This window comes from Ictidomys tridecemlineatus, chromosome 4 (assembly GCF_052094955.1).
Source record: "Ictidomys tridecemlineatus isolate mIctTri1 chromosome 4, mIctTri1.hap1, whole genome shotgun sequence".
Lineage (NCBI taxonomy): Eukaryota > Metazoa > Chordata > Mammalia > Rodentia > Sciuridae > Ictidomys > Ictidomys tridecemlineatus.
Genome location: NC_135480.1, coordinates 198,235,621 through 198,258,051, shown reverse-complemented (window position 1 = coordinate 198,258,051; position 22,431 = coordinate 198,235,621). Strand labels below are relative to the sequence as shown.

The window sequence follows — 22,431 nt, the reverse complement described above, 5'->3', positions numbered from 1 at the left end:
ACAAAGCAGACGAGGTGGGAAGGGAAGTCACACTCGGCTTCCATTTATCCTATCTCATTGTTTTCTTATTTATTAGCTATTCTACCTGCCCCCCACACACACACACTGGAATGTGAGCCCTATACAGGCAGAAACCTTATCAACAATGATCATTCACTGTGTATCCTGAAGCTCAGCAAAGTAACTGGCACATCGTAAGCACTTAGGACAATAAACATTTGCGACTGAATGAATAGCTAGCGTGTAAGGTGAAGGTTACACCCACCCTGGGTCTTGACCCTGAGCCAGACAAGCAACAGGAGGCCTGGCACTGAGTCAAACCAGGGATGAGAAGAACACAGGCTCTAGACTCCACTGGAGCTGGGGTCCACGCCTGACTAAGGCACCTGTGAGGCAAGCATGTCACTCGGCCACTCTGAGGCTCAGTTTCCTCTGCTTTGAAATGGGGATTCCTCCACCCACATCGTACTATTGAAATAAATAAGAATCAGGTGTACAGAGTTGGTGCATGGTGGTGCTCTCCTCCTCTCTGTTAGTCTATTCTGTCAGGGAGGAAGTTGTTTAAATCAACTGGTGGGAACAGAATGTGACATCTCCAATGCTGGGGAATTGGTTATTTTAGAAAAGTGGCCAGAAAAAAGGAAGTGCTTGACCCACAGGGAGAAATGAAGCACCGAGGTATTCAAGTGTATTCAAGGTCGGCCCCAAGGATCCTCATGGAGAGTCTCATGCTGAGCCTCTAGTACACCTGGCTTGGGGCAAAAAGAAAGCCACTTTGGTGTTATCTCTGCACTTGGGGAATGAGACCACAAGAGATACATAGCAGGTAACTTTGGAAAGAGAATTTTATTAGCTTCATGAGAAACAGCTGCCATGAGTCAAGACCTGAATGGGGACGGAGCTCGAGTGGCTTCCAACCAATGGCATGGAAAAGCCCATCTGTTCTCTCTATATCCTTGGACCAGGTTCCTAGTGGGGGTACCAAGAAGTGCAAGAACACATTCAGGCAGTGCATTCTAGTTGGTCCTTAGGTCCTTCTGGTCTGCGGCTATCTCACTGAACAGGAAAATTAATCAAATTAACAGTCTAGACGTTCGGGTCAGGACCAGCTTCTGTTCTGGGTCATCAACCAGAAGCACAACATTCTGAATCACCCACCATACCATCAACATTCTGGAGGGCCACCCAGATTCTAGAATGCAAAATGAGAACCCCCTAATTTATTGAAGATTTCATAAGGAGCTCTATAATCTAGAATGCCTACATTCCCAGAAATCTGAAATTCAAGGTTGTCAACCAGAAACCCAGTGTTCTGATAGGCCCAATGAGAACCACTCCTAACATTCTGAATGGTCAACAAGGAATTTAGCATTCTAGAGTGACAAAAGCATCATATTCCAGAGAAGGGGAGAGACCCAAAGTTCTACATGTCAACCCCGACACTTCAAATGCCAAACCCCAAAACCACCATTTTGGAATATCAATCCTGGCCTCAGCATTCTAGAATGACAAGCACAAAGCCCTACCCTCCAAAAGTCTGCTTCCTAGTCCCTCTCAGAGTTCTGTGGATGGTCGCTCTACAGCATGTCCATTGTCCTGGCTGGAGTCTGGCACTTGGAAGGACACATAGGGACAGGTCTTGGTGTTGAGGCAGACGAGTTTCTCCAGTGTGGCCGTGTTGACAATGTTGAAGCCTACCTCGCCACCGAATGTGCTGGGTTTCCAGTACTCTGGAGAGCAGATGGGGTTTCCCAGAAGACCCTTAAGGGAAAAGGGAGCCCCAATCTCTATCATGCTCTCCCCAAAAATGGAGTTCGGAAGGCACTTTTCAAGCAGCAGCCCCGGGTAGAATTCCAAAGCATCGATGTCTCCGTACAGCTCCTCCAACTCAGCTGCCATCTCCTTCTCTCCTACCATGGGGAGAAGCCAGAGTCAGAGTCAGAGTGCCACTGAGGTTGACCTTGGGAGGGAACTTTCTAGGCCCATCTCTTTCTGGAGATAATGGAAACTCCAAAATTTGAACAAACGAGCAGCTGCCTTACAAAATCTGTTCTCTCTGGAATTGGGGGAAAGGGTCAGAAAGAAAAGTACAAATTGACCCTCATCCTGGATGGAGTTTAGGAAAGGAATGGCTACTGAAGAGAGAGTCTAGGGACCTAGATCTGTCACCATGGTGCTTGTGACCTCAAGCAACTCATCCCCCAACTATGGGCCCAAAATACCTGGTCTTTACAATAGAGAGTGTGCGGTCCGTGTGGCTTCCTTCTCAGGTAGATTTTAAGACCTTATCTTAGTCCAAGCCCCTTTGTATACTAGAGTTCAAGGGTGCAATGTAACATGTCCAAGTTCACACAGACATCCAGTGGCCCTCTGGACCATTTTTCATGAGAGATTAAAGAATGACAAAGACTGCTTTTCTGGGATCATGGGGAACTCATCCACTGATCCCAGGATGCACTCTGAGACCCACATGTTCACAGACAGTGACCAAGGGAAGGCAGCAGGGGGCTTCCCTCCTGTTCTCCATAAGGCACTGTACAGGGGGCATGTCACACCCTGCTCCAGTGGTTCATCATCATCTGTGACAAGGGTTTCCAACATCTGAGAATCTTAGGGGAAAAGGTGTGTGTGTGTGTGTGTGTGTGTGTGTGAGAGAGAGAGAGAGAGAGAGAGAGAGAGAGAGAGAGAGAGAGAGAACATGCGCATATACACATGCATGCAGATTCTTGAACACCAGAATCCCTGGAAGAGGATCTGAGAAGTGAATTATTTTAAATATTTATTTATTTGTGTATCTTTTAATTTTTTAGGTGGATATATTAGTTTGTTTTTATGTGGTGCTGAGGATCGAACCCAGTGCCGATCGATCCTCAGCACCTCATGCATGCTAGGCGAGCACTCTACCACTGAGCCACCACCCCAGTCCCAAGAAGTGAAGTTTTGATTATTTTGGTTTTGAGGATTGAAGCCAGGGCCTTGAGCAGGCTAAAGACACACCCTACCACTGAGCTACAACCCCAGCCAAATTTGGCATTTTAATAATATTTCTAAGTGATTCTCATGCAGCTGTCCATAAATGAGTATTGAGGAACCTTGAGGCAGAATAAAACTTAAAATCTTTAGCATGAAATCCAAGATCCAAGAGTCTACAGTTTGGCACCAATGCACACCCCACCACCAAGTCCCATCTTTAACTGTTCTACCCAGTGGGCACCCTGCTAATTGCTCTTGCTCTTCCTACCTAAATGCTCCTCCCTCTATTTTCCATCTGGAAAATTCCTATTCATCCTTCAAACCAGCTGAAGTCACCTTCTCTCCTCAGGTGGGGTCGTTTGCCACCCCTTTTGCCCTCAGCCACAGTGCTAGCCACCTGTGTTGTCCCGTTCTGTTTCCCTGATGTCTCCCTCACTTTACCACAAGTCCCTCCAGGGCAGGGACTATGGCTGGGAAATGGCTGCTCACCTGTGAGCTCCTGGAAGGAGGTGTAGGGCTTCATGCCAAACCTCTTGCGGTACTCATTGAAGGGCTGCAGCCGCATCTCTCGAGACTCCTTGATGACGTCCACAGCCACATGAAGAATGTGGTGGTCTATGTTCCTACCCCCACCGATCTGCCAAGAGACAAGCGCAGTTGTTGGTCTGAGAGTCATGCCAGACCCTCTGGGAGCCTGCATAAGGCCTTAGGAAAGAACCTCATAAGTTCTTTCCAAGCGAGGACAGAGAGCTTGGTTCAGCCCATCATGATGCTGGGGGTCTGGCCTAGCTCTGCCATGCTATGCCCTTCAGATTCTCAGCTGCCTCAGTTTTGAAGTGGACCTCTACAGTTTCTCAAAAGCTGCACTGTTCCCCACTCCTTAGAGTCACATCAACATGTGGTATAATCCTGTATAAAAGGAGAGAAATAAGGTTCAAAGCCCAGATGACCTGATGAGGTAAAGAAAGAAGTCTCCAGAAAAAGATTCCAATTTATAGTATTTAAGGAGCATTGGTCTAAAGAAAACTCTACGGCTCCGATGAAATGACAATGTGAATGCTAAAGAGACAGGTCTGTTTCCACAGAACAAGTATAACTGGGCAAGAAAAAAGAAAAACACAGTTGAATGAAACTAAACAGCTTGAAGCAAAGCAGACTTGGAACAAAGGAAGCAGAGGCTGGTACCAATCCCAGCTCAAACATTTACAAGTTGTCATGCTGTTGTAGGTTGAATTTTGTCCCTCCAAAAGGTACACTGAAGTACTAACCTGCAGTGCCTATGAATGGGACCTTATTTGGAATACATTTGCCTCCTTGCCCAGTTTTGCTCCAAAACTATTTAATGGAAAATTCCAGAAATAAACAATTCATAAGTCTTAAATTGCGTGCTGTTCTAAGTAGCATGATGAAATCTAGCTCAGCCCCACTCAGTCTTGCCCAGGATGTGAATCATCCCTTGGTCCAGCATATCCACACTTTGAGCTCCTGGCTAGTCAATCACTTAACAGCTTCTTGGTTATCAGATCAACTGTCACGATATCAGGGTGCTTATGTTCAAGTAACCCTTCTGCAGAAAACTAACCCTGAATCATATGCTGTGTCATTCATCTCACTTCATCCATTGCAGAAGGGTGAGTGCAGTACAATAAGATATTTTGAGAGATAGAGAAGACCACATTCACATACTTTTATTACAGTTATAGATATTCTATTTTATCATTAGCTATTATGATATACCTCTTATTGTGCCTATTTTATAAACTAAACATTATCTTAAGTATGTATATATAGGAAGAAACAGTGTATATAGGGTTCAGTACCATCTGAAGTTTCAGACATCCATTGAGAGTCTTGGAAGGTATACCTCACTGATAAGTGGAGATTGTAGTGTTTACAGATGTAATCATCAAGTTAAAAGGAAATCATACTTGATTAGGGTGGGCCCTAATCCAATAAGTCTATGTTTCGGTATCCTCCTAAAATGAGAATAAAGACACAGGGACAACACTGGTGACAACAGAGACAGAGATTGGACTGATAGACCTACAAGCCAAGGAGCATTGAGGATGTCAGCAACCGCCGGAAACTCAGGGAAAGGCATGGAACGGATGGTGCCCTAGAGCATTCAGAGAGAGCATGGCCCTATTGGTACCTCAATCTCAGATTTCTAGTCTCCAGAACAGTGGAAGAATACATTTCTGTTGTTTTAGGCCACCCAGTTTATGAGGGACTTTGTTACGCCAGTCCTGGCAGACAAACATAGGGCCCTTGGGCAGTTATTTGAGCTAACTGTGCGTTTCCTCATATGCAAAAATGGGGAAGGTAAAACCTGATAGATTATGGTAAAATAAATGACAGAAAAGATGCAAAGCAGTTGGAGTGTTGGTCACATGGTCACCCCCCAGACAGTGGCCTTGTGAGATGATTTTCAGGGAAAGCCAGATTTGATCCCTTCTCATGCTCTTTGGAATATCCTGAGAGTCAGTGCATTCCTGTTGCCCTTTTGTCTTGTCTTTCACGGGCATCATCAAGGTCATTCTTAATAAATTCTTTGGAAACCACACAGTCTCACACAGGGGTTATTGTCTCTATTCACATCTGTGTCCCCACAAAGAACAGAGGCCATAAACCAACCACCATAGGCTGGCGGCAGCATGTGCTAACTCCAGTTGAAACCCCAGAAGGAAGTCCACGTCTATATGGTGCCACAGCTTCCTACCAAGACAATCTGAGTGACTCCAATCTGAGTGGCTCAACCAACAGAAATTTATTTCTTCAGGGTTTGGAGGCTAGAAGTCCAAGACAGAAGTGTTGGGGGACTGGTTTTTCCTGAGGCCTTTCTGCTTGGCTTGCAGAAGGCCATCTTCACCCTGCATCTTCACAGTCTTACTATGTCTTACACTTACTATGTGCAAGGTTTTTCTCATGTTACTATACCCTGGATGTCCTGTTCCTCAATTGCAAGTATGATTCTAATAACATCAGAACAGCACTGAGCACCATGCCTCACATACAGCAAGTGCTCAAATAATGTTGAATTGTCTTAGGATGATTATCCCTTTCTGAGGTGTAAATGCCAAAGGAACAAGGACCCAAGACCAACATCAGTCTTGATCATCAGTATATCCTCAGCACCTGCATTAATAATGTCTGGTGTTATCAAATGAACAAATGAACAAATGAACAAGACAATTCATGAAGGAATGCCCATAAATCATCCTTTTAAAGTGACAACACCCCCACTTTACAGGGGAAGGAACTGGGATTTGAACCCAGGTCTATGGAGCCTAGAGCCCTCCTGAGCCCACCCACACCGCTCCCAGGCTTACCCGGCCAGCTTTCTGGCGAGAGAAGGCATCCACCAGGGCCTCCACCCCGTAGTCCACCAGCATGGAGGTATTGAACAAGAACTGCTCGTAGGTGTATTCTTGGGAGCCCACCTTGAAAGAGTCGGGCATGAGCGGATGCCAGTGGTAGAGCTGGTTGAATTCCACGGCAATACGGTTTTGGTACTGGAACTGGGCTCTGAACAGCAGCTCTGGGTCAAACTTTAACTGCAGGAAGTAGCCACTCAAATGCTGCACATAATCCTCAATGACAATCTTGATGGTCTCCCCTGCGCAGGGGAGGATAAGAAATTGGGTCAGCAGAGCACCGTGACAAGATACCTGGCTGGCAAAGCATACCTACTCACAAAAAGTGCTGCTTGCTATGGTCTCCTTATTGTTGCTAATTTTATTTGGCCACTTCCACTCTGTCTCCTTGAAACAGGATATGAAAATAGAACTGTCTATTTCTCAGGTTTGACCAAGGTCCCAAGACAGAAACACCACTACCCCCACATCCCAAAGGGAAGTTCTAGTCCCACGTAAGCTGGACATGCAAAGGAGGTGTCCAAGGTTTGGTTTTGCAACTCGTGGGTGACCACCCTCCCACAGCCCACTAAAATAGGTTGGAGTAGATGAGTTCGACTTAGTGAGGAGTCTCTGTACTGGCACCCTCTATGGAGGAGGGGACTTCAAAGAGACTCCCCCCCCCCCCGCCCGACAGCTGCTACAGCAACCAAAGGAGGGTCCCTAAGGACAGAAGGTGAGCCTCTCCCTGAATATGTTTGAAAAAAACACATTCATTTCTTATAGGTTCTTATAAATAAGAATTCTTATGGGTAGATTTTTTTCCGTTTCCCTCTCAGGAACCAGCTACATAGTAAATATCAGGGAAGAAGCAAATTGAACATTCCACAACAAAATGAAAACTGGCCAATTAGATATTAAAATAAACTAATCTTTTGACCAATTAGCCATTACACACATTGGATTTTAGTAAACTGACCAGGAGCCACAGAATTTGGAATGAGCAGACCTGGGTCCAAATCCTAACTTCACCATTTGTAGACTCAGGCCAAAACAGTTAATCTCTCTGAAGATTCGTTTAATCTCTCTTTCCTTATCTATAAAATGTATACTAATCTCAGGATAACAATATTCATTGAATCAGACCTATTTCAAGTGTCCCTCTGCTGAGTGGAAAATTCATTTAATCTCTCTGAATCTTAATTTTCACAGTGTAATCTTATCTGGTTCAAACCAATAACGTTTAACTGTTGTGGAGTTACATGAAGCCCTGGATGTGCAGTGCCCTAGGATTCCCGCCTTTGGCCTTCAGAACCAGCTAGTGCGATGAGCAGCCTCCAGCCTTACTCTTGCCCTCTCTGCTCAAGGTCTCTTCAGGGCTGGAACTTTGGAATCAGCCCCTCCACCCTCTTGAGGCAGTTCTTGCCTTCCAGGCTCCAGTAAATTAGGCACTATAATTGGGACCAGTCATGCCCAGTAGTGCCCAGAAGTGGGGGCAGGGGCTGGCTACTGGTGACTCAGAGAGACCATGGTTGGACAGGGGTGTGAGGAGCTAAGCTCCCAGGCAAGAAGCCTTCTGACATTTTAGGTTGCAGACTCGCCCCCGTAGGGAACACAAAAATATCCTGTCCCTGAGTCACCTAGAAGCTGCCCAACTCCAGAAAAGCAGACACATGCAGAGCAGGAAACAGGAAGATGCCTGAAGGCTGGGCAAGCAGGGGTTTGACCCTGTGTGTGCTGGGGACACCAAGTGTGCATCTGGGGGGCTGCTAATCAAATGTGCTGTGTGTCACTCAGTTCAGCTCATCGTCAAACACCACAGTCACCCATTCTCTGCAGACCTACTAGGTGCATCCCATTCATCAACTCCACAGATCCTTTCAACCATGATCCACCCCCAAGTACAGATTCCAGGACTGAGGCTCACAGACCTGGAGCAGCCTGCAAGCAGTTTCCCGGCAGGTAAGCAGAAGAGCCAGGATTCTAACCCCGGCCCTGTGTCTCAGGACTGAGCAGGTGGCCTTCCTGGGCAGGGCTTGTTCGGAGGCTCACCTATGAGGATGAGACGGGTGGTCTGGAAGAGCTGTTCATCATCCCAGGTTGGGTGCTCGGCTTTCAGCAGGTCACACACGCGGTTGTGCTCGCGCAGCCAGAGTGTGGCATAGAGCATGAGCCCGGGAAGCAGCCCAAACACCTCCTGGCCCACCGCCATCTGGTTTTGGGGCGGGATGCCCCGTGGGTAGTGCATCAACACCGGAGCCTGGTCCACTGAAGGTGGGTACATCTCCCCATCCAACACCTGTGGGATGGAGTTGCCTGGCAACCTGGGGGCGGGGCACCCGCAGCACCCAAGTCCCCACCCCCACACTTCAGCTGCTGCCTGACCTTTACCAAGGCTGTCAAGTCTACCTCCTGAACCTCTCTTCAAATCAGGCTCCTGCACGCCAACTCTGCGAACACCACCCTTGTCCAACCCACCCTCATCTTCCGCCCAGATTCCACTCCCTAAATGGGCTCCCTATGTCCACTCTTTACCCCACATAGTCCATTCTCTACACTGAAGTCAGCACCACCTTTTAAAAGACTCACATCTAATATCCCTCGAAGGCTTGAAACCCTTCCAAGTCCTCTCTCTGATCTTAGAAATCAGAAATCCTTAGTACAGCCCCCTGCAGATATAAACACCCTCATTCGGAATCTTACATTTGATTGCTGGGTTCAGCAAACATCTTACATCCCCTCCAAGTCACCCAGGCTGCTTCCTGCCTCCAAGCCTTTGCACACACTAAGCCTCTACCTGGAAAGCCCTCACCCCTGCTTGGCCTCCCTAATCCCTCCTCCCTTTTATGCAATTCTCTCTTTATTCCTAACTTCCTAAGGAAGCCTTCCCCAGCCTCTGAACACTCTAGAAGCACCCACAGCTTCTCCTTAGTGGCAGCTGTCCCCAGTGTAAATGGTTATATGGCAGTTTCTTCATTCATTCATTCATTCATTCATTAAATACACACTGATGAACTACTATATGCCAACTACTGTTCTTAGTCCAAAAGATTCAAAACTTTGCTTTGGTTTTTGCTCATTTAGATTTACAAAATCCAATATGGTAGCCACTAGCCATGTGCAGATCTTAGGTACTAGAAATTTGGCTAGCGTGAATGAAGAACTGAATCTAATTTAAATTTTATTTAGATTTTTACTAGATTAAGATTTAAATTTTAAAACTGATACTGCAACTATTGTAAAATCTTTAAGTATGTTGAGAACAATTTGGCTATGTGAATCTACTTAACTATAAATTTTATAGAATCTGAATACAGATATTACCAGTGAAAATTTAGCATCCAAACTAAAATATTCTTCAAGTATAAATATACATCAGATTTTATAAGATTTAGTTTGAAAAGAGTAATGTAAGATTTTTTTTTTCAATACCAGGAGTTGAACCCAGGGTCTTGTGCAAGCTAGGCAAGTACTCTGCCACTTCTGCATCCCCAGACCTTTTTTAAAATTTTATTTTGAGACAGGCACTCCCTATATTGCCTAGCGTGACCTCAAACTTGCAATCTTCCTGCCTCAGCCTCCTGAGTACCTAGGATTACAGATGTGTACCACTGTGCCTGGCTGAGAACTTTATTAATAATTTTTGTATTGATTGCATGTTGAAATGATAATATTCAGAAAACCATATCAAGTAAATATATTATTAAAATCTAATACACCTGCTTCTTTTTCATGGGGCAACTAGAAAATTTAAATTACCTATGTGGCTCACATTATGTTTCTGTAGGACATTGCTAGTTTAGACAGGAAGTCCTCATGGAACTCACCTCCTAGCATTTATGTCTGTGGCCCCTGACAGGTTGAGGTTCCCTGATGACAGGACTGTTCAATCACTTGTGCAAGGCACATCATGTGCCCAATTAATATTGTGGAAAAATTAAATGAATGAATGCAAACTACAAATGTTTGAGACAGACAACCAAACCCCTCCCAGCAGGACACAGGGTGCAGGAATGTTCCTCATTTGGTTTGTGTGACTGGCACTCCTTCCCAAGGTTTACTTACTGTCTCTTCTCCTGGCACACATCTCCAGCTCCCATGGCTGGCCCTCTGCAGACATGACTCACCCTTCCCCACAGCAATTTGTGCCAGGAAGACCATGGGAGACACTTCCCCCCGCCCCACCCCCAGGCCCAGCACTACCTGGTACTTGAGTTTCCCATCCTTAAAGAGCCGCAGGTGATACTGGCGTTCCAGACTGTCTCCATAAATGTGGCCCAGGTCTACCTGAGGACAGAGAGAGGTCCACTCACATCACCTGAGTCCTGCCCCACCAGTAATGACCTGCAGGTACCAGGATAGGTTCACAGCAGTCCTGAGCCCCTCTTACATACTCACCCCATGGCCCAAGGCCTTGGTGAAGCCAGGACCCATTTTGCCAGAAGTTTTGAAGAACTGGTGGGTGAAGTGTTGTGCAAAGAAGGCAAACATGAGGTTGGTGCCTTGGGGGTCAGGGATAAACTTCCTCCTGAGCAGGAAGCGGTGGCCCAGGAGCTGGGCATCTGGCAGCTGCTTCTTCCCTGGTTGCAGAGGTAGGAAATATAACTGCCCGGATCCTGTCTGGGTCTTCTTGACCTAGGGATTTCTGGGCTCACCAAGCAAACTGGCCCAAGCAGGACACCCAGAGCAGCCTCCTCTGGACCACCTCCCCACCCACGGCAGTCCCTGAACCCTCTCTGTCAAAAGACATAGAAGTATTTATGGGTGATATTTGAAACTGATATCTGGAATCTGCTTTAAATAAAAATTAAATACTTCAATGAAAACTAAGAGGGAATAGATGCAATATGATTGGAAAGCTGTAGTATTGAAACTAGGGAATGGGTACAGAGTTCATTATACCTTCTTCTTGACTTTTGCGTATATTTGAAATTTTTCCATAATGAAAAATTAACCACCCTGCCTCCATACCAGGACTCAATTCCTGGCCCTGGAGCAAGGTGTCCTGTGTTTGCAACTGGTAATGCCACTTTCTTACTATGTGAACCATAGATAAATCATCTCATTTCTCTGAACCTCAATTTCTTCATCTGTAAAATAGGGCAAATGATATCTATTTTGTAAATGGATTTGAGGAACTTCCTAAGATGATGTAATCATGACAGAGAACTAGTGAGGTTGAATCTTTTTGACCAAGAGTCAGCAAACTTTAAAAAAAAAAAAATTCAGGCTTCACAGACCACATAGTCTCTGTCTCATCTATTCAGTTTTGTAGGAAACCAAATAGCAGGGAAGCAGCCAAAGATAACACACAGACAAATGAATGTGACTGTGTTCCAATAAAACTTTATTTACAAAAACAGAGGGTGGGCTGGATTTGGTCGGCAGGCTTTTTAGTTTGCCAACCAATTTAAATGATGTCAGACTTTCTGTCTGAGGCTTAAAAAAATCATCATGAAGTAGTTGCCTGTCATTATGAGAATACATACTGAGAGTCCTTAATTATGAGTTGGCACCAAATCCCCCTCACAGAAAGGAATAATAGTTTTTTGGTTTTCTTTCTTTTTTTTTTTTTTTTTTTAATGTTCTGATAAAGGTGTCCCTTCACCACACCTCATGTAAGACTCAATGTTGAAGATTATAAAAAATGGAAACTCTTTGAATTGACATAGCCAGCTGGATTTCTCTGACAGAAAGAGATATCAAGTACCCCAAACGAAGCTCACCAAAAGGAAAGTTAGAGGGAGTGGTTCATGACCCATAATTTGGAATCCTCACTCATTGACAATGGGCAAAAATTGATTCCAGCAGTGTTGGCAAGATCCAGCTGTGCTGGGAGAATAAGTTATGCTTTGGGAACGGTAGCTAACCATGTGCATGAAAGCCATGGAGACCCAAGCCAGGACTTCAATATCTATGCAAAGCTTGAAACCTGCAAAAGTGCAACCACCAGGCTGCACAGAAACAGCTTCAGCAGCGACACCATGTGGTGGGAACTGGAGCAACAGCAGTGGTGGAATGATGAGCCTCTCTCCTTTTCTAGTTCTTGAAGCGGAATTGAACTGAATCTGAACTGAGTAACCCCCGGGCTTCTGGATCATTAAGGGTGGAGTGAGAAGAAGGTCTTAGAAGGAAGACCCTTGCCAATGAGGCCAAGTGCGTCTTGGACAACTAAAGAAAAACCCTAACCTTATTTGAACTTTACCCCGGTAAAGCATGGGAAATGATTTACATTAGTAAAGAACCAGCACAAAGTTAGGACCCAACACAACACCCCACTCACTCCTCCCCACATTTCCTCATCAAGTCACCCCTACCCCAGCAGAGTCCCCCTCATCAGTAGATAAGGTTCAGGCAGAGAGGTACCCTGGAAATAGGGAAACATTGGTCTCTCTCTGCCTCTGACATTTTTTAGGTGACCTCAGGCCTAACCCTTTGCTATCCTTTCCTGTCCTCATCCCTGGTTCTGGATGTGTCAGCTGTCTTGCCTTGGTCTACCCATCAGTGAAATGGGTCAATAATTGCTCTTCTACCTCCATTTTCCCAACGAAGAGAACTGAGCATACAATCAATCCATACAATCCCCAGGTACAGCTCCTCACCCCTTCCCATTACCTTTGGTCCCCATCGGCGTTGGGCAGTCTTGGGGCACAGAGGGCAGAATTTGGGTGTAATAGCTCACATTGGAGAAGGACTCCCAGCTGATGTAGTTGTACGCTATGTTGTACGTGGGAGGGCTGGGGATAAGGTTGGACCGCACTGCAGGGTGAAAATAATGGTGACAACAGTGTTCACACCCCAGCTGTACCCGCTTCCCTCCTCCTCTTGGGTTGGGGCTTGTTTTCTCTGGCATTGTAGAGTCTCCCCACCCGCTGCCTTTATCAGATGCCAAGAATCCCAAGAACTGGCAGGAGTTCTTGCTCCTCCGATTTGGGAGGCCCTGTCCCACACCCACCTGTGAGTACCAGGCGCATGAGCGTGTCTCGGATGAAGGTGGCATTGACAAATTCCCAGAGCCAGCGCCCGTGCGTGAGCAGGAAGTGGACAAAAGTGGGGCTGGGCCGCAAGGAATTCCGGAGCCAGGTCCAGAGTCCAGCTGCAGGGGTGGGGGGAGCCGGTCAGTCAGCCTTGCCGGCAGAACCATAAGTAGCCAGGTGGCAGGTGGGGACTGGGAATGAGGGCCCGGAGGGAACAGAGTAGTACTGGTGGGACAGGGGTAAAGATGGAGACATGACAGAGCCAAAACCAGATGTGGGGCCAGGGGCCAGGGCCGGGGAGGGGTAAAGAATTCCCACAGAGCCAGAACCAAGGAGTGTGGGTAGACCAGGAGCAAAAGCTCATGTAGAAGCCAGCGAGAGGGTAGAGCCAGGCAAGGAAGGACAAGGTGGCCATGGACAGAGATGAGGACAGGAAATGGGGTCTGGGAGGAGGGTCCAGGGGCAGAAGAAAGCTGAGGAGAGGAGGGGTGGGGGTGGGGGCCTGGCTCACGGATGGTGCAGTTGGGGCCAGAATAGCCGGTGCGGGTACAGTCACACTGGTAGCGGTCCAGGCCGAAGCGGAGACAGACACCCTGGTTCTGACACGGATAGTAACAACAGGGGTTCACTGCGGGTGAGAAACACGTGTCAAAGACCATGTGGGGTCTCCTAACCCGTCCAGCCCTGAGGGGGAGTGAGGGGCCCGAGGAATGGAGTTGGCTTGCAGCTCTGTCCTAAATCAGGGGTAGCCCCTCTCTGTGGACACTGAGCGTCCCCTAAGGGTGCCCTCCCCCCAGTTCCCACTACCAGGAGCATAAATCCCCACTCTGCCATTCCCAGGCCCAGCTGTAGCCCACATTGGGTCCCAAGGGATAGTCCCCTCTTTCTCCCTGCTGCCACCAAAGGGGTCAGCAGCAGAGTCCAGACCCCCAGCTTTGTGGCCAAGGCTAGGAAATAGCTGATAAGAGGCTGTGGCCACAGGCTCAGGGAGCAATCACTTCCTGCCGAGTCAGAGCCCAGCACCAACAGCGGGGTTTGTAGGGTTCAGAAAGGGGACAGAGATGGGGGTGTACTTCCCAACTAGCCCCCAATTTCTGAGCACCTGGACACTAGAAAAATGAGATCTGCCATCACAATGCTTACTTTGCAGAAGGGGAAACTGAGGCCAGAAAAATGGGAAGCCAGAGAGGACAGCAGACAACGGTCACACCAGACCATGCCTTCCCCTTCACTCCCCCACCGCCCCCGCTGGCTGGACAGTGAGTCCAAGGAAAGAAGTTTTTCAGACCCTGGGGACAGAGTGTGCACAGGAGAGAGAAGGGAAACTCCAATGCCCCAAAGGCCTCAGCCCCCATTCCTGAGAGGCCCAATCTTGACCTGTCAGGGTCCTGTCTGCACTCTAAGATCCTGAGGAAGGTCGTGGACCAAGGGAACAGGAGAGACATGGCCAGCGAAGTCTCCGGAGAGGGTGAGTGGAGCTCGGTAGCCACCTCCTTCCTCCTGGAGAAACCCCCAAGTTCCTCCCTGCATCTAATCCAGATCCCTCTGGCCACCCACCCTGACCTTGCTCAAGTCTACACCTCCTCAGTGCTTCTTTAGTGGCAAAGTTAGACTCTTGAGGCTTATTCAGGTCCACCCCTCCCCCCTGCCTCACAGAGTCCCCCCTGCCTGCTCAGCAGGAGAAACCAAGGCTGAGAGAGAGGTGGAGACTCGGCCAAGGACACACAGCAGAACCAGGTAGACCCTGGACTCCTGGCTCCTGGCAGGGGGCTCCTTTCCTGGCCTTCTGCAGAAAATACCAGAAACCCTTCTGCAGACACTTCTTTAACTGGGCTCGGAGCCAATGGTATAGGGAACTCTTACTCTTTGTGCAACTGATCAGCGGGGGCCAAGAGGGTAGCAAGAGTAAGAGCAAACTGGTGTGAGACGGTCAGTCGGCGCAGGGTGCCAGGGTCAAAGGGCACTACCTTGGGCAAGTCCTGGCCCTCCAGTCTCCATGGCCTCTCTTCACAGCACGGGGTTTAGCCTGGGCAGCAGTTTCCTCCTGCCTGCCCCCCACCCAAACCGCCTTCTGAGAGGGCCCCCAGCACCCCCCACATACACACAAGAAAAAATAGCAAGACTCGTGCAAAACGTTTTGCTTAAGCCCCAGTGACGCCCCGCAGCCTCACAATGGCATCTCTGTGGCCAGCGGGGGTGTAGGAGGAAGGGGCCTAGGGGAAGAAGGCTGGACAGAAAGGCCTTATCAGGCTGCCACAGGCAGACCTGGCAGGCAGGACCCAGGGAAGGGGCCTCCCCTTCCCATGGCCACAGACCCAGGAAGGCCAACGGGGCTCAGGATCAGGACTCCAGCTGGCTCGGGAGTCTGGTGCCCCTCCCTGCCAGGATTCTCCTCCTTGGTCCCTCCTGCCCAATTCACCTGCCCAGTAGTCCCTGGAGCTCGCCACTGCCCAGCTCCCGGTGATAGCAAGGCTCTCTAGCACCAGAGGTCCAGTCCTTTCACTCAGGGGACATGGGGCTAAGGCCAAGCCTCCCCGGGCTCCAGGTCCCCATTTCCACCACAGCAGGGTTCTCAACAGGGTCCTGAAACTCAAGCAGGCTGCCGCAGCCCCTCCCGCACCACCCAACAACCAAAGGCTTCTCCATCCTCATCCAGGTTTTCATCCTCCAGAAGTCTCTTCCCCATCAACTGGACCCTCCCTTGGAGCCCTCCCCCTGTCCCCCAAAGCTCCCCCCAATGTCCCCACTCTGACTCCTCCCGCTCTCCCTCCTCCTGGCTGGTCTCCACCACAAGCTTCCAAAAGAGGGGGCCACACCTTCCCAGGGTCCTCCTCCCCACCCAGGCTGGGCACACAGCCTAGGCTCAGCCCAGGAACTAGGGGGATCCGGTCACTCAGGGAGCCAGATGAGGTGGCCAGAGCTTAACCAATGTCTGTGGAATTAATAAAAGGACATGAGGAGACTGGCCACTCCCAGGTTAGCCTTCACCCTCGCAGCCTGCCCTCTGAGGCTAGAGGCAAGGCCTTCTGCTGTGCCCCCAGTCCGGCCCCTCCTGGGCGCTCAGGACCTTCAGTGGCTGCCCACACAGGCCCCGCCCCTGCCAGGAGGACCCCTCCCTCCTTCCCCATCCCAGCTCTCCTTTCTCCTCCCCAAGCTGTTTCCATAAACACCAGCTTCCCCGGGCCAGAAAACTCCTGCCCAGTGAAGACAACAGCCCTGGGGCCCCAGGGTGTCAGGGAGGAGACTGGTGCTGCTTGACCACAGCTGGACTGTCACCGCAGGGCTGGGAAGCCAGGGCTGTAGCTGAGCAAGTCTATGACCTTACATTCCTACACCCATTTATCTTCCCAGCACTCCCTAGGAGCGGGGAGGCCTCCCCATTGCACAATGAGGAACACAGGCCCAGAGGAGGCTGGAGACCTGCCGGAGCCCCTTGGCTTCCAAGTTGCAGAGTCAAGGACTAAGGCCCTTTCTCTTCCCTTACCTCCCCTCCCACTCCTGGAGGTGCCCAGGTCTAGATCTGGGGAGGAAAGGGAAAGGAGAGTCACTTGGATCCACAAGCTGGGAATGACCGCTGGTGAGGTAGGTTCGTCCCTGTTCCTTCAAGATAAACCTTGAAAATCCTGAAGGTGCAAAACCAAGACCCCAGTGATCGCCATCTCCTGATGCAACCAGACCTCCAGGACCTATTCATACGGAAGACTTCCTTGAGTCTAGCTTCAATCCTGCATGTTTTCATTCCAATCCAGCTCTGTGCTCAATACAGGACACCCCTCCATCAAGGTCTCCAAGTGGGGAGGTGAGGCACTGTTCTGGTTCACCTTGAATCTCCCTCACTCAGCACAGGCCAGGTATACCACAGAGGTATACAGGAAAGGTAAATTAGAAAGTTACTATTCTTGCCGGCTGTGTGTCCTGTGTGTCCTTCAAGTCCTTGAACACTCAGGGCCTTGTTTTCCTTGTATGTCCTACTGAGGTGATGGAGCAGGCAGCTCAAAGGCAGCTTTCCCTGACACCCCACAGACACACACACGTAGGTGGAGTCAGTCTAGCTCTCTCCACCACTCTCATCAATGTCATCTCCACGTCCTGCCAGCAGAGAATTCTACAGCCCACTCTCGCTGAGGACGGAGACCCTGAGGCTGCCCATAGACACACAGGCCTGGAGGCCAAGCCGGGCTATGTTCCTGCAGACAACCACTGTCCAGGACCACCTGGCTCCAGAGCCCTTCTAAGGATTTCGGCAAGAAAATGCCCCCAGCCCAGGAGTTGGGGCTCTGGACACAGGGCTGAGCGTGACTAGGAGGCAGGCACAGCCAGGGAACACCAAGTCCTCCAGGATGTGGAGGCGGCAGGCAGCAAGAGAAGAGGCTGCACCCAAATCCCCTAAGAATAATATTTAGAGAAATCCACGGGCCTGACAGCCAAAGGGAAAAACTGGCCCCGAGTGGCCAGGCCTGGGCCAGCCCTACACCTCGCTGGGCTGGCAGCTCGAGGCCCTCACAGCCTAGCCGGCAGCAGGAGGAGCCCTGCTAGAGAGGAAGCCCCTCCTGCCCACAGGCCCAGCTGGTACTGGAGATTGGGAGCAGCAGGCTGCAGGCAGAGGGAGAGCCAGCACAGGCTGGGCCCCCACCCGACATGCCAAGGTTAGCTGGCCCTGGCTGCCCCACCCGACACACAGCTCGAGTATCAGGTCGTGCCCAATCTATCTCTACCTAGGAAGAGGTCACAAAGCCAAACTCGGGAGCTGGAGGGAATGAAATTGAGTATTACAAAGCCCCCCCGACACAGCCTTCCCCCCGACCCCGAGCTGGGCCCCATCTCCTCCCCTACATAGAGCAGAAGCCACACTCCCTGCGGACCCCTGCCCTCTTGGGTAAGTCTGCAGCCTGCTCTTCTCATTTCTTGTCTCCTTTGACCTCCTCTGGGGTTAGAAAGCCACAGACTTCAACTTCCTGGGGCAGATGCCCAGGTAGCTTGGGCTTGAATTTACTCACAGGGCATCCAAACCTCCTGCTCTGCACCCCATCGGCCATCCACTCTTTCCTTGAGCCTTGCTGGGTTTCTTGGCCCTCTGACTGGGTTCCTGGGCCTCCAGTCCTGCCTCAAGTCATTCATCCATCCTCTTTCTCTCACTCCCAATGACCCTCAGCTCCAGTCCCAGCTCCTCATCCTGCATCTGTAGGCCCTGTCATCTAGCATCTGCCTCAGGTCCTATGGCTCCCTACTCTCCCATCTACCTCTCAGTTCCTTGCACCTTGGCTCATGCCACTGCTTCTACCACAAAGACCTTTGTAGTGCTTCACCATAGTCCTGGTGTCTCTCCCACCTGCCACCTCCTTCAAAGTCCAGTTCAAATGTTACCACCTCCAAGAAGCCTTCCTCAATTCCTCACATTGAGAGGCAACTACTCCCCCCCAACTCCCCCCCCCCACCCCTTGCGTTCCTAAGCCATGGCCCTTGATCCCCTGGATAATCCGCTGTTAGCATTTGTCTGTCCCATCAGACTGTGCCCTCCTCCAGCCTATGTCTCCCAGCCCCAGCCAAAGACTGACAGAAGTAAGCCCTCAGGAATGAAGAGAGCAATTCTGTTGAAACGCTTATGATTAACAAGTAGAAAAAGTTAAAACTATACATATATATGTGGCTCAGGCTGTGGCTTCTTGTGCATCTCTGATCATCAGTGCTCTGAACTAGCAAGGAAGATGATACCAAGCAAAATCCAGGAGTGGACAGGGATAAACTTGAGCACTATGGATCCTCTGGCACAGCCTTGCCCCCCCAAGACGGACTCCATCTCATCCCCCACAACAGGCACAAGCAACAAAGAAAGAGGCTGGATCCAGAGGCCTGGATGGGGTCAGATGGGGCCTTAGAGAAAGGACTGGGCTCATCTGGGGACTAGCAAAATAGATCATGGAGACAGCCTGGTCAGGCTGCTGCTCTGCCAGCTCACTGTGGGGCCTCAGACGAGTGGGCTCACCACCTCTGGACCTCCAGTCCCTCTTCTGTAGAATGAGCTAAACACATCTCCCTCGCAGGACTGTTGTGAATACCACTGAAGTCGATGCCCACAGCAAGCCTTTGTAAACTGCAAAGTGCTGGCCACATGGATCTTCCTTCTCCTCTTTCCACAAACCAGGTTTTTGCTGACCCAAATCCTTTCCTAGAGCCTCCATCCTTTCCTTGGCTTCCCCAATGCCACCGACTCAATCAGAGACCTGGTCCAACTCACAGCCCATGTAGAAATCGTTCCTCTCTCCTCTGAGCACCGAGTTCCTAAAGCATGGGGCAGAAAGCGAGGCCACCCTCCTCCTTCCCTGTCCTTTCTTAGTCCCATTTTGCATACAGGAAATGGGAACCCAGAGAAGGATGGGCCAGGCAGGTGGTGGGGGTAGCTGCAAAGGTACACACACACCACACACACACACACACACACACACACACACACACACACACACACACACACAGTATAAGCTGGGGGAGGAAGACTGGCTGGATGAGAAGTGAATTCCTTCACCTGGCTCATGCCTGTGGGAGGGAGGGATGGAACTGCATAGAACTTGACTTTCCCCATAGTACTTGGTGATAAAATCAAAAGAGTTCAGGGGCCCACTGCCAGCAGCCGGTAAGGGGAGTTTTCTGTGGAAAGACTTTGCAGAGTGCCTGGAGTCAGAGAATCTTGTGTTCATATCCTGAGCCCGCCATGTACTGTGTGAGCCTGGGAATGTCTGCACCTGCTAAGCCTCAGTTTTCTCATCTGCTCAATGGAGACCTCACAGGTGAGGGAGGATTATTCCCGGGAAGAGAATCCTGGCTCTGTAAATGAATGTCCACCTCCCATCCTCTCGGAATGGCTGATATAGTGGGGTCTTCACCAGGGGACACCTTCTCTACTGGGGCTGGGAATTAGGATAATTTCCCAGAAAATTAGAGGCTGCAGAAAGGGAACTCGTTGGTCCGCCAGCTTTTGCCTCAGCGCTTCCTGCAAAAGAGGCCCCTGCAGGAAACAGCGGGCTAGCCGGGGGAGCAGGCTTTTGCACAGCTGGGGCCCAGAACAGGTAAAGGGTCTGGAGAGGAGCTGTCCCTGCTGCCCCTCTGCCGCTGGCACGATTCCCTGCCTACCATCCCCTGACCCGCGAAAAGAGCCTGGTCCCCCAGCCACGGCCACATCCCCGGGGGTCTCCTTCCCACCAACGGACTCGGGCCCCTCCGCTTTCGCAGGCGCTGCCCAGAAAGGGGAAGCTGAGCCCGCTGGAGGGGAGACGAGGGGCTTGGACCAAGCCAGGGGCGCAGCACCGGGCGCTCCCCGTGGGCGCGGAGGGCGCCTCCTACCCGGTGCGGGCGCCCCAGGGTCCGCCGGCAGGACCGGAGACGGCGGGAGCAGGAGCAGGAGCAGCGGAAACCGGAGCGAGAGACTCCTCCCTGCAGAGGAGAGAGACAGGGGCTGAGCCTGGCGTTCAAGGCTCCGCCGGGAGGACGCGAGGACGCACGGGAAAGCGGGGTCCCACTCACGGCTCATGGCGCGGGGCAGCTGCGGGCGCGCGAGCGGACGGCCGACTGCGGGTGCGTGCTCACACTGCCCCAGCTCGGCCACCCGGCCCGCCCCCTCCCCACCCATCCTGGGGCTCCGCCCCGCCCCTCCCTCCAGCTGTCACCTCGGGCCGCGGCCGCTTACTTCCTCTGCTCCAGTCCCAGCCAAAACATTTTATTAATTATTGTATGACTGTCGCTAAGGCGGCTTTTCACCTGAGACCCTCAAGGCGCTTGGCCTTTTAAAGCCAGTCGGTGCCAGAAATGCGTTCATTTAGTAGATTGGAAACTGAGGATCAGGGACCACGGGCAAAGCTCAGGACAGCCGGGTCCTGGGGCAGAACTGAGGCTGGAAGCGACTAGCCTGAATAGTCCAGCCTGCACGTATTTCCCTGGATGGGACTCTCACCACCCCTCAGACAGGTCCCAGGTCCAACAGGGAGGATATACTTTCCCCATGGGCCGGACTCTACTCTCTGGGGCATTCTGTGGGCATTGTCTCCTCCACAAGAAACAAAGCAAGTATTCAAGTCTAGACCCGAGTTTAAGTCCAGACTTCACAGCCTTCTAGCTGTGTTACCTTGGACAAGGCACTAACTGTTGCTGGTCCTCAGTATTCTCATCTATAAAATGGGCATAACAAAAACACATCCCATAAGTGTTTTGTAAGTTTCAATACCATGGAGCTGGCATGCAGTAGGTGCTCAGGTAGCAGGAGGCTTCTTCCTCTTTTTCCCCCATAGATTTCCTAACTCAAATTTCAGAGCCAGGTCTGATGCTCTAGCTGGACACTTTACAGAATCCCAGCATCTGGATCCTCTTTTTCACAGCTGGGTAGACAGAACCTAGGAGGGACAAGGAACAGGGCCAAGGTCACAGTACACACCCTCAGTTCCTCTTCCTCCGTTATCCCAGCACACCCCACCACTCTGTGGGCATCACGGTGAGAAGGCCTGGCAGAAGGATCCGAGATCCTTGTGCCAGCTCCCAGACATCTCTGGGTGCCAGGTGGGAACCATGCCAGGAGGGAGAGGTGAGACCTGCTGGGTGCCCCTCCTCCCTTCATGCCAGAGCTGTTCCCATGCTCTGCTGGGACCCATGCCAGCTGCCCCGGGGAGACAGAGCAAGCCAGGGCAGACTTGGGGAGGGACTGGGCCCCTGAGGGTGCTGGGGCCAGCTTTAGCCTTCCCACCACACCAGATGCAGGCCCCTTGATAACTACCTAGACAGGCAAGAAGACATGAGCCGTGGGATTATTAGCAAGAGGGATGGGGTCAAAGTGGAGATTTGGGGTCCAATTGCCCAGAGAAAAGTAGACTTTCTGGTGGTGAAAAATGAGAGGAGCTGCAATGGGGTTCCATCCTCCATTCCCAGGCTCTCCCTCCCTGTGTGCCCTGGGCCCAGCGACTTACCATGCTTGTACCTCCTGCCAGCACCTTACTCCCAAGCCCCCCAGCCTGTACTCAGAACAACAAACACTGTGTGACCCTGGAAACAGGGGAAGCACCTTAAATTGGGAGAATTGAGTTCAAGTCTCACTTTTTCCACGCTATAACCTCAGACAAAACTCTGGCTTCTCTGGGGCTCTCTTTCCC

General features: G+C 50.6%; 1 protein-coding gene across 1 annotated transcript; it reads right to left on the bottom strand.

The window, feature by feature from the left end:
- Positions 1-827: 827 nt before the first annotated feature.
- On the bottom strand, positions 828-20,937 carry Ptgs1 (prostaglandin-endoperoxide synthase 1). The gene is made up of 11 exons (XM_078048143.1): positions 20,819-20,937; positions 20,639-20,728; positions 13,815-13,931; positions 13,282-13,422; positions 12,942-13,085; positions 10,725-10,906; positions 10,530-10,613; positions 8,379-8,625; positions 6,303-6,589; positions 3,463-3,610; positions 828-1,910 (listed from the first exon to the last, which is right to left on the bottom strand). Exons 1-11 carry the CDS (start codon positions 20,922-20,924, stop codon positions 1,555-1,557), a joined length of 1,902 nt encoding a protein of 633 aa, XP_077904269.1. The 5' UTR covers positions 20,925-20,937; the 3' UTR covers positions 828-1,554.
- Between the last annotated feature and the right edge of the window lie 1,494 nt (positions 20,938-22,431).